This window comes from Lampetra fluviatilis, chromosome 53 (assembly GCF_964198595.1).
Source record: "Lampetra fluviatilis chromosome 53, kcLamFluv1.1, whole genome shotgun sequence".
NCBI classification, from domain to species: Eukaryota; Metazoa; Chordata; class Hyperoartia; order Petromyzontiformes; family Petromyzontidae; genus Lampetra; species Lampetra fluviatilis.
The window spans coordinates 6,505,840-6,518,392 of NC_136327.1; the positions used below are offsets into that span (position 1 = coordinate 6,505,840).

Here is a 12,553-nt window from a genome sequence, read left to right on the forward strand (position 1 = left end):
TGAAGACGATGCGTGTTATTCCCCGTCGTGGTTCCACCATGCCGTGCCAAGTTACACACCCATACCTAGGATGCTGCAATGGTATAATGGTCAGCACACTGGACTTGCAATACAGAGGTCGCCAGTTGAACCTCCCGGCACAGCAGCTGAAACAAAGGGCAAGTATCTGATGTTCCTAGAGCGGCTCTCTAGAGCTACCTGGAGTGCAGATCCTTCCACCAGCAGTGGCATGAGCAAGTAACTGCAGAGCTGCACTTTTATCTTTCCCTTACGCAACCCCTCCCAAGCCTTGGCCGCAATATTTTTCAGAGGCAGCGTTTTTTTAGGAGTCAAAGATTTTCGCTCCAGCAAACGAGGCTTTGCTTCGAAGCCGTTGGCGAACCTTTACTCAGTGGAAGGTCGCTTATTCTCCACTGTTGCACCAAACCCCCCTTCATTGTCTGCTACCCCCATTGTCAGGAAGAAGCAAAGAGAAACAGATAAGCAAAAAAGAATCGCATGAACCACAAAGAAGCAAAATAATGCTAAGAAATCCCCCAAGTGATTTAAAGAGAGACAAACCAAACGTAAGCAAAGTCAAGCCAAGTGCAGAGAAGCAGCGGCCGTTCTCTGTGCGCGCTGCGCGGTGGTTGTGCCGCCACTTGCCTGGACGCTCTGGACGCTGGGGCGTGGTGCAGGCGGCAGCTGCTGCTGCTGTTGCTGCTGCTGCCCCCCTCCCTGCGGCCCTCCTGCCGTGGACATGAAGCTCAGCTGCTTCTTGCGCTCCTCGATCTGTCTCGTCGCCGCCTCCATCATCTGCTTGATCTGTTGGTGGTACGACACGCGCACAATACGTAAATGCGCACGAACACACATGTGGAACGCGGGTCGCAAGGTTCACAGAGGAGCAGCTCACACACACACAGATATACACTCATACACACATAGTGACAAAAACAAAGATCCCTCATATAGCCTTCATAGACTGCGAGGGCAAGTGCTGTTAGTGGGAACCTATGAAGGCTGGCACAGTACATGAGGTGGTGGGTGACCAGCACCACGCCTGACCACCTTTGTACTCATTGGAGTACATTTGGTATTTGAGGCGGGGTCGACCCATGACCAGTTCAAATATTCATCAGTTATTTGTCGCGAGAGGGAATTGAACTCGCGTCGCCGGGTTTATAGCACCACCGCCCCTCCCCCCCCATGACATATATAGTGACACGTACACACGCAGAGACAAATATACATAACTTACAATAATACATATAAACATATGTAACCTATGACAAAATCACCTGGAATGAGCCCTGGCCACCCAAACCCTGGCCCACCGACCTACACCAGGGCTTTGCTCCTGGGGCTCCCCACTGCCAGCCACTGCCACTGGTGCTTCCCACCCGTGACCTGCTCCGTTCCCTTGGCCTCCTGCGAGGCCATCGACGTGGCCCTCGTCGTAGGGGCTGTCGGGGCGGCAGGGGCCGTACACCGCGATTGGGACACCGTACGGCCAATCTCGCGCTTAAACTGCCCTCACTCATTGCCGCACCCCCCCAAATCCCCTCTCCCCCAAGCTTCCCCCACCATATCCGTCTTTCACTGCCGTATCACCTCGTATTCACGCCGTCATCATCATTGTCACGTGAAAAGCTCACATCCCCCCTTCCCATCTCCCTGCACGCGCGAACAACCACTCTGCCCTCCTTCCCCAGGCCTCCAACACCTCCACAAATCACCCCCATCCACCTTGGCCTATGGAACTCGCGCTCCGTTCGCATCCACCCTCGATGCTTTCCTTTCAAAAAACCTCCACGCCCGAGCATTAACGGAAACTTGGATCTCTCCACTGAACACCACTACCCCCACCGCGTTATCCACCCCCCTGACCCAATTCCTCCATTAACCTCGTCCCTCGGGCAAGTCTCGTGGCAGCGTTGGGCTGCTCATCCCCTCCTCCTGGATGCCCTCGAACCTATCTGATTCCCTCCCCACCTTTTCCTCTTTCGAATTAAAATGTTCCTCTATCTCTTTACCACACTCAATTTCCTTCCTCATCAATTACCATCCCCCGGGTCCCTGCTCCTCTTTCTTCAATGATCGAGACCAGCGGTCCCCAACCTTTTTGGCACCAGGGACCGGTTTCGTGGAAAAAAAATTTTCACGGACCGGGGGGGGGGGGTTCATCATTGGGTCTTTCCCCCTTTTCAAAGAAAATCTCTCCAGCGACGTTTGTTCCTCATCTTGGCTAGGGTTAGCTTGTGGTCTTACCAAAACTGTGAATGAGACAAGTAAATAAAACAATGGGAGCGGGCCACGTGCGGACTCACCGCTCACCTCCTGCTGCTGTGCGGCCCGGTTCCTAACAGGCCGCGCACCGGTACCAGTCCGTGGCGACCCCTGATCTAGACTGTCTCCTATCAACTCTCTTTCCAACCTCTTCTCCATTAATCCTCCTGGGCGACTTTAACCTTCATCTAACATCCACATCTGCTACTCTCCTGCCGATTACTTGCTTCTTCAACCCGCAGCTTATCCCCTCTTCCCCAACTCATTGCTCGGGTAGGACACTCGATCTCATCTTCAATTCCAGTTGCTCAGCCTCCAATCCTTTAGTTGACCCATGCCCTCCGTCCGATCACTTACTAATGACTGTGACAATACGAGTCCCCTCCCCCCACCTTCCCCACCTTCCCCGCCTTCCCTCGCACCCCCACTCCTCCTCCACAATCAACGCTCCCTTGACCACTGTGCGCTTCTTTCCTTGGTTTTCTTATCGCTTCCACCAATCTCTGATTCTCCTCCATGCACCCCGACACTGCCTCTTCAGTCCTAACTTCGGTACTTTCTTCCTCTTTGGACGCGCTTGCACCTATGCTCCCCTTCCACCCTCCGCAACGCCCCCCCCCCCCCCCAGCTCAGCTCGCGCACAAAGCAGAGCGCATCTGGAGGACTTCACCAACCCATGACTCATGTTCCTCATATAATTCCCTCCTATCAAATTACACTTCGGCCCTGGAGGCTTCTCGCCAAACATATTTTCTTTCCCTCATTTCCTCCCTATCTCCACACCAGAGGTCGCAACCGGGTACCCGATACCCGTAACCCTACCCGATACCCGGCTACTCGTACCCGGCCGGGTACGGGTACCCGTTTGCGACCCTGGTGCGGCCGGGTACGGTTACGGGTAGACCGTGAGTCACTGGTGAGTCACCGTTTGTCACTCATTTCCCAAAGTCTTGTCTCTTCTCACAATTCAAGTTCCTAGAATCAACCCACCCGTACCCTACCCATACCCGGGTAGAGTACGGGTACGGCCGGGTACCGGTACAGGTACCCGTTTGCGACCCTGGTGCGGCCGGGTACGGGTAAGGAATCAAAACCCGTTTGCGACCTCTGCACCACACCCTGCTCGACTCTTCAATACTCTAAACTCTCTGCTCCATGCATCTTCTACTGCACCTGCAACTTCCTCTTCCGCCCCCACTCCTGCGGTCCTCTCCAACTACATTCTTGGTTCTTTCGGTAAAGTCACGTAGAAGGAAAATAATAAAATAATAAAACATAATAAAATTCTCATGACGTTTCGGCCACAACGCAAGCAGCCGTCCTCAGGTGAAGAACATTAGGACGCTGTCTTTCCGGCAGCTCTTTTCTTCACCTGAGGACGGCTGCTTGTGTTGTGGCCGAAACGTCGTGAGAATTGTATTGTTTTATTTGTATTATTTTATTATTTCCCTTATACGCGACTTTACCGAAAGAACGAAGAATATGAATCCCTGCAGTAACGAAAGCTTTAAATCGAAACCTCTCCAACTACTTCATGACTTAGATCACCCACATCCGCTCCTCCTTGCTCACTGCGCAACCTCCTGATATCCCTGCACCGGCTGACACCTCCCCCTCCGTCCCACCGTACTACTTGTTCCTTAAATGCTTTCTCCGCCGTTTCCGTTCTGGAGTTGTCTACCATCGTCTCCAAAACCCGCCCCACATTTTCCACCCTCGATGCCCTTCTGCCTTCCCTTCTTCCGTCCATTCTCCCCACAATTAATTCCACTTGGCTCTCTTTGACTCTTCCCTCTCCTCCGGTATCTTCCCCAACTCTATCATCTTACCGCTTCTCAAAAAAAAAAGTATCTCGATCCTTCTGTCCCTGCACACTATCGCCCTATTTCCTTGCTTTCTTATTTCTCCAAACTCCTTGAACGCTTAGTGCACAACCCACCTCTCATCCTACATCTCTTCTCACTCGCTGTATCCCCTCCACCAGTCTGGGTTCCGCCCTCTCCATTCCAATGAAACCGCCCTCCTTCCACATCCAGAACCGCCTGGCCAACTCACCACTCCATCCTCCTATCCACTCTCTCCAAACTCGGCAACTCTGAACTATTGCCGATACTACGATTTGGTGTTGGCGTAATTGAAAAACATATATAGGTGCGCGGCGGTCCACAGACAAGGATGTTGGGGGTTGGCAGTGCCACGCTGGTGCTCTAGAAAGGTTGGGAGAAGCCGCTATGGGCGGCGGTGGGGCTGTGGCGCACAACGGAGGGCAGCGCTGCAGCAAACTCCACGATCGCACCGCCCTCCCACGTGACCCCCCCCACCCACCCAAAGTGATGCCCACTCACCTGGGTCTTGGTGAGCATGCTGGGCTCGGCCGGGGGTGCCGGCATCACCCCGTCCCCGTCTCCGTCCACCGAGGGCTCGTCCTCGGCAAACCGCGGCACGCGCTTGCGCTTGGTGGCTGGCGCCGGTACCGGCGCGGCCTCCCTGGGGGTGTCCGGGTCGTCCCCAAACACGTCCTGCGGGCGGAGAGCGACGCCTGTTCCTCCTTTACTCCCTCGCTGGTGCCTCGCACGTGCACCATGCTCGCTCCTTCGCTCGCAGCACCCGCTCCTTTGCCTTACCCTCCCCCTTCCTCCCCTTCCATCCCTCCCCCATTCCCTCACACCCGCTCTGCTTCTCCTCCACCTCAGCTTAAACGGTAGGCAGGCGATGGTTAAAGCAACCACGTTCAAGGAGAGCTCAACCGGGAGACGTGGTGTGAACTGGCTGCTCCCTCCATCCGCACACAAATTTCTTCCTTGCCTCTCTCCCTTTGCCTGAGGTTAGACCAGTCCTGGATTCAAAGCCATTGTCAACCCAAGCAAATGAGAGTGAAATTGAACACAATTGTGCAAAATGTGTTGTGCGCTGCTGTGAATGCGGGTAGTTTTTTGCACGGGTAACTTTGCATAAAATAGGTAATTAAATGCAATTTCGGTTCCGAACCAAATTTTATTTGCGATAGATTTTTTGTTCAGTTTGGCAACCGGACTGAGACCATAAACTCGCCGCACTTCAGAGAACCACGTTTATTCACAGGTGCCTGGATTTGAACCCAGGATCTCTACGGCACAAGCTCAGCCGTACGACCACTCTTCTTTTTAAAACAACACGATCGGTGAAAACGACCTCAAACTTGCCTTCACAATTTACGAGGCACATGCACACACACAACGCACGTGGGCAAATGAACATAGCGGGTGTAGGAAACTCACTTTCAGCTCTCTTTTGCGATTCTTCTCCATGGTGGCCTTGGAAAACTTGTAGTTTTTCACCTCCTCAACAGCATCGAACAGCTTCTCCACAAACCTAGACGTCGACTCGTCCAGGAAAGCCTTCAGTTGCTCTGCGGATGGAGAGAGAGAAAAAGGGGCGTGGTGCGGGGGGGGCAGAGGGGCAGCAAGAAATCAGAGGCGACACTCACTCATGCGGTGCCCTCTACAATCAAAAGCCAAATCCCAGCGGTGGCCGGTGGCTAATATGTCTTGGTGTGGCTGATCAAACCTGCTAATGACGAGAATAACTCATCATAACTGAATAATAGTCAGGCTGGAAAACCATACGTTTCAAACAGCAATAATCAGCTTTGTGCATATTGATAATGAAAAACCCCATCATCATTTCCTGAAGAAGTGCATTGTGGCCCCCTTATCTTGGGCCACCATCACATGTGATGTGAGCAAATGACAGGATAATTGACGCAGCGATATACAACTGTAGAGGAGAGAGGGGGGGGGCAGGGTTTAAAGGGGGTGGAAAAGGGATGTACGCAGTTTAAAATCTGTATCATGAGTAGATAAGTATTGTCACGGTTTTTTCTCCACTTGCAGGGCCTGGGTCCACCGGCCCCTAATGATGAGCTGCCACTGTCTGTGAACACACCTGGATGTGTAAATGGTTCACACCTGCCTGGTTGGTTCAAAGAAATGTCATGAATCATGATTGTATTTGTCCTAAAATCTATTTTAGTCTTAATTCATACTAACTGTAGAGCAATTTTAACAGCTGCACTGAACATGCGAACCCATTGCATACAACAGATATAAAGGACATTACTTAATTTTCCACACACACACACGAGGGTACACGCTCCGTGAGCTTAAGAATGTACACCGATTGATGAAGAAAATGGTTATTACAAAAGCACATGCAGTGATTCACCTCCAAAGGGAGATTAATCGTCACAATTCGGGGTCGGGATTCAATTCCATAGTGTACCACTTCCTTTTCATTGCTTCTCGTTACTTCTGTATTGTTTGTGCAGTTGTTCGCACCCTGAGACTAATCTTAACTTTACATTCACCCCTCCCTCCCCTTGGGGCACAGCACCTTCATTGCGCATGATGTGTTATGACACGTTTGCCACAGCAAAGGAGAGTTTACAAAACAAAACAGAGTCTTTGCTCGCAAACGCAATTCCTGGCCAACAGATGATGGTGCAGGGCGGTCCACCATCGTCACCTTCCGTCTTGCCGCGGTCCATGCCCTTGCCCACGCAGTTGAGGGCGGCGGTGACGACTGTGGGCTCCGTGAAACCCAGCACCTTCTTCACCGTCTTCTCCACCCACGGTTTTAGCTCCTCCACATCCTTTTTAGTGAGCGCCATCTCCAAAAACTGAAATTGCCGCTGCTGTGGTGACAAAAGATAGTATTCGTTATCGTTTGTAAATCATGGTCGCTTATTACAGACCCAACATGCTTTGCAGCAAACAATAAACAGGACTACTTACTGATGGTGCAACAGATGAAAGAGTAAATGCATTTCATTAATCGAGCAACGTCGTACAACACTTGGGGCAAAGTGACGAGGGGAGGGAATTCCAACGAGGAACAGTTCAAGGGAGGAAAGATAACTGCGGTGACCTGCGGTGTGGTGGTTGAACACAGCATGGGTGGTGACAAACAAGTTTGGAAGACCGAGTCCTCAACACGGGTGGAGAAATCAATAAGTGATGAGTAACCATGGTAGTAACGACAGAAGAGTGACGAGGACGTGACTGACATCCAGTTGGTGACGATAGTGAAACGGTGAGTTCTGGGTCATTAACCCGACTGAAATCTGCAACATTAATTCAGTACGTTTGGTTTTAGCACCATTCATATCGTTGAAGGTAACCATGAAGACAACGTTTCACAAACGTCAGTTGGTGGTGATGGTGCTATGCTGATTTAACGAATTAAACAATTATCAAGTTATTATTTCGATCGTCACGCGGGCACACACGGCCCACCCTTTTTTTCGAATGTCACGGGATTTGTTATGTCCACCGTTAAGCAGACGACGCGTAACCTACTTACGTACCCACAGTATTAACCAGGGCAGCCAATGGGCTTAAAACCGCGAACTGCTGCGACAAGTGGCAAATGTGCGCGAGACCTCTCGGTCCCATTGTCGGACAAGTAAATATTTCAGAATTACATTTCGTGTTGATACAACCGCATCTCAAGCCACGGTGCAAAGAGTGGGTAGATTATAATTGTTTTTTTACCCTTTTATCTGGCAACAAAACTGACACCTTTTTTTTTACAAGGAGTCATGTTTGCATAGACCACAATACCTGCAGCCATAATGCAAAAAAAAACATAACTCTGATAATATATGCACTGTCCTTGAAATTGATTGGTCCACACCCGAGACAACTTTCCTTAGAGCCTAGTCTCACATGGGTTGGACCAGATGACGCCAAAAGGCGCACAACTCAAAGACAATGCACCATCAGAGTATGAGAGCTCGGGGTAAGCATTTACACCATTGGAACCTCATTTGCCAGTAAAAAATATATTAGTTTTTTTACCCTTCTATCTGGCAACAAAACTGAGACCTTTTTTTACAAGGAGTCATGTTTGCATAGACCACAATACCTACAGCCATAATATTTACAGAGGCAGTCATTTATAGGGCTGACGTGGAAAGGAATGTCTTGAATGAACAGGGCATGGGGATCCACAGAACGGATAGCAAGGGAATGATGTTTTCCTAACAGGTGTTTAACAGTAAACAAACCTTACAGTACGGTATGTTAGCCTCCAGAAATTAAGTTCCATAACCACAAATTGGTGTTTATCTTTTATTTGAATTCTGTTCAACTGGAATAAGGCACGTTTGCAAGTATATGCTCGTAAATTGTTTTTATAATAACTGGGCGTGTGAAAAATATCTTTATAGCTCATCGGATCATCCAGTATAAATATTCTTAAATGCTCAATTGCTCATGGGGACTAGCGTGGTGTCTCTGATACCACACCCAATCTGGAACCAATTAAACGATGGGTAATGGGTCAATACCCTCGCAATAAAGCGAGTGTGTCACAAGTGACCGTACTGGAACAATTAATAAATCCACGACGTTTTTGAGAACGAGATGTATTCACCGCTCAATCCGAGCCTCTGTACGGTACAAATCAACGGCTCTCTACGCTTGATTGACCGGGTCAAGTAAGGCCCCCTCTCACGACAAGAAACCGGTTTATTTTCAAGTCACGGGCTTTCTATGCGAGTCTATAGGTCTCTGTGTTGTTAAGTCTTTGGTGACCGGCCTGAGCCCATCAGCTCACATTTGAGTGCTCGATTTATCGACCGCGGACGGCAATATTACATTTCCCAACACACATACGCGCCGACATCAGTATCGACGGCCGCGATTGGCCGATTCACCCGTCACGTGGTCTCCAGCGTCCAATGGCAAGGGCCGATACGAGCTGCTCCGCTTAAGCCAGGCAGGGAAATCTAAACAGTTGGCCAGTCAAAGCTATCTTCAAACATTTTTATTCCGTTTAAACAGAAACCCTCTTAAATGTCACGCGCTTTTGATAAAATACGCAAATATCGCGCGAATGTGCGTCAGGAAACATCGACATCGCAAGTTAACTCCGTGAACACAGCAAAGGCCTAGGCAGATGAGGCCTTCCTAAGGCTTCCCGCGCTCGTGAAGTTAAAAAACACACAAGCGGCGTCGTTCTCGCGTTGCCATTCGCGCACTGACCCCCTTCGCTTCGCCCTCGCCGCCGAGATATCGATGGAGAAATCGATCGATTAGTCGCGATTATTGAGCCTTCATTCAGACGAACGTAGCAGTCTCGTCGCGTGGTCACGTGGGCTACGAGCGCTGCACCACGTGGTGCTGAGGGGTGGGGGGGTGAAGGTGCGGGGTTGGGGGGGGGAAGTCTCGCGAGAGTCGGATGGAGGGGGGTGGGGGGGCACGTGGGGAGCGGTGGCGCAGCAGTTAGCGCGCTGCGCTACGAACCCGGTAACCCGGGTTCGATTCTCGCTCACGGCCACCAACACCACCAGTGACGATTATCAGAACCCGTCCTGGGCCTCCCCTATGTCGACTCAGCCTCGAATGAGAACCTGCTGCGGTGTGTAATAAGATCGCCACTGGGGAAGACAAAGGCGGTCGGGCGTGGTTCTGGCCTTATTAGGTGCTCGCTAACAGCACCACTTGCCCCAACAGTCTGTTACAGATTCTAGATTTGAGGCTTTCGTGACTGCAAGGATTCATACTCTTAGTTCTTTCGGTAAAGTCACGTAGGTAAAAAATGAAATAAAAATGTATAAAAAATATTAAATTTTTATTAATTTTAATTTCATGTTTTAAAATTACTAAAATATTATTATTTTATTTTTATTAATTTTAATTTCATTTTTTACCTACGTGACTTTACCGAAAGAACTAAGAGTATAGTCGGTTACAGGCTATACGGGGATCTTTGTCTTTGCAACGGGTGAGGGGAGGGGTTAATAGGTTGAGGCGAAGTCTCGCGACGTCGCGGAGTCTCGCGAGAGTTTGATGAGCGGGGCGGGGCGGACCGGTGGCGGGGCGGAGTGAGGGGGAGGGGCTTGAGTGCGACCCAGTCACGTGACCGGCAAGATTAATTGAGAAGCGATTTGACCATACTTCACCACGCTGGTTCATGCGGGTGGGTGAAGCGCTCTGCGTTACCACCCGAGTTCGATTCCTGGTCAGGGCCGAATTAATATTTTGTAGGCCCCCTGGGGCAACAGGCACCGTGATGGGCCCCCAGTAATATTTTCAAAAGGAAAACAAAGTTTAAGAAAAATACAATTTATACTGGTAGGAACCTCCTGGTTACACCAGCCCACAGGGGATTATTGTGTCCGTCGTGCAGGGAGGGGCTGGGTGGGGAGGGGAGGGTGGGGCTGGGTGGGGAGAGTGGGGAGGGTAGGGAGGGGCTGGGTGGGGAGGGGCTTGATGGGGATGGTGGGGTTGGGCTGGGTGGGGAGGGTGGGGGGTGGGAGAGGTGGGGCTGGGTGGGGAGGGGAAGGTGAGGAGGGGCTGGGTGGGGAGGGGCTGGGTGGGGGGTGGGAGGGGTGGGGCTGGGTGGGGAGGGGCTGGGTGGGGGGTGGGAGGGGTGGGGCTGGGTGGGGAGGGGCTGGTCACCCCGTGGTGCCCTTATAAAACTCAACGTTTAAACCTACTCACGCCGGCTTGTGCCCGCCCTCACAGTCGGGCATATTTGCGCAATACACCACGCCGCCGTTGACCCTTGGCCATTGACCGAGCAACCCAACGTTCCTACCAACTCCCTCCGCAGGAATGTGTTTTTTTTACAAGGCTAACAACAAATAAAATTCAGCATTCACAAATAAAATAACTTTTCTATTTAAAGCTTTCGTGACTGCAGGGATTCATCTTCTTGGTTCTTTCGGTAAAGTCACGTAGAAGGGAAGCAATAAAATAATAAAAATAAAACATAATAAAACAAAATAATTCTCACGACGTTTCGGCTACAACGCAAGCAGCCATCTTCAGGTGAAGGACGGCTGCTTGCGTTGTAGCCGAAACGTCGTGAGAATTATTTTGTTGTTTTATTTTTATTATTTTATTGCTTCCCTTCTACGTGACTTTACCGAAATAACCAAGAAGATAAATAACTTTTCATTTAATCTCTGAAGGCCTTTACAGCTGGCGGAGGCCCCTGGGCTTGCAGCCCCTCCAGCCCCGTGCCTCAATCCGGCCCTGTTCCTGATGACGATTATCTGAATCGGTCATGGACCTCCCCTAGGTCGACTCAGCCTCACCTGGTTCTGTGTGTAAACGGCGCCGCGAGGGAGACAAAGGCGGCCGGGCGTGGTTGCCGGCCACCCACCACCTCGTGCGCCGTGCCCGCGTTCGCAGGTGCGACTCGCTAGCAGCACTTGCCCCAAACCGTCTGTGATGTTTCTAGGGGGCATCTTTGTTGTGTGCTTGTCTCTTAAGCTCCCTTAAATCATCGAGGCGGTGTTCCTTTAGAAGAGAGAGGAAATAACCAGATTAGGAGCGAGCGACCTCTGTGTGTCCCCCCCCCCCCTCAAGAGCGCGCCAATGTCACTGACCGTACCTCGACCGTGCGCACGCGTGTGCCACACTCGTGTATCACACTCGTGCCACACACTCGTGTCACACACTCGTACCACACACTCGTGTATCACAATCGTGCCACACACTCGTGTCACACACTCGTGCATCACACTCGTGTATCACACTCGTGCCACACACTCGTACCACACACTCGTGTATCACACTCGTGCCACACACTCGTGTCACACACTCGTACCACACACTCGTGTATCACACTCGTGCCACACACTCGTGCCACACTCGTGTATCACACTCGTGCCACACTCGTGCCACACACTCGTGTATCACACTCGTGCCACACACTCGTGCCACACTCGTGTATCACACTCGTGCCACACTCGTGCCACACACTCGTGCCACACTCGTGCCACACTCGTGTATCACACTCGTGTATCACACTCGTGCCACACTCTAGCCACACACTCGTGTATCACACTCGTGTATCACACTCGTGCCACACACTCGTGTATCACACTCGTGCCACACTCGTGTATCACACTCGTGCCACACTCGTGCCACACTCGTGCCACACTCGTGTATCACACTCGTGCCACACTCGTGCCACACTCGTGTATCACACTCGTGCCACACTCGTGCCACACTCGTGCCACACTCGTGTGTCACACTCGTGCCACACTCGTGCCACACTCGTGCCACACTCGTGTATCACACTCGTGCCACATACTCGTGTATCACACTCGTGTTTATCACACTCGTGCCACACACTCGTGTATCAAACTCGTGCCACACTCGTGCCACACTCGTGCCACACTCGTGTATCACACTCGTGCCACACTCATGCCACACTCGTGCCACACTCGTGTATCACACTCGTGCCACACACTCATGCCACACACTCGTGTATCACACTCGTGCCACAC

The 12,553-nt window shown here is 51.3% G+C and overlaps 1 protein-coding gene across 1 annotated transcript in view; it reads right to left on the minus strand.

Moving 5' to 3' along the window:
- PRPF3 (pre-mRNA processing factor 3) overlaps positions 1 to 9,441 on the minus strand; it is a 30,869-nt gene extending 21,428 nt beyond the window's left edge. The window contains exons 1-5 of the mRNA XM_078879298.1: positions 9,294 to 9,441; positions 6,772 to 6,940; positions 5,526 to 5,656; positions 4,614 to 4,787; positions 646 to 804 (exon numbers count right to left, since the gene is read on the minus strand). Coding sequence (XP_078735424.1) covers positions 646 to 804; positions 4,614 to 4,787; positions 5,526 to 5,656; positions 6,772 to 6,916 — 609 coding nt within the window. The 5' untranslated portion in view covers positions 6,917 to 6,940; positions 9,294 to 9,441. The remainder of the gene's footprint in view (positions 1 to 645; positions 805 to 4,613; positions 4,788 to 5,525; positions 5,657 to 6,771; positions 6,941 to 9,293) is intronic.
- Positions 9,442 to 12,553: the final 3,112 nt, after the last annotated feature.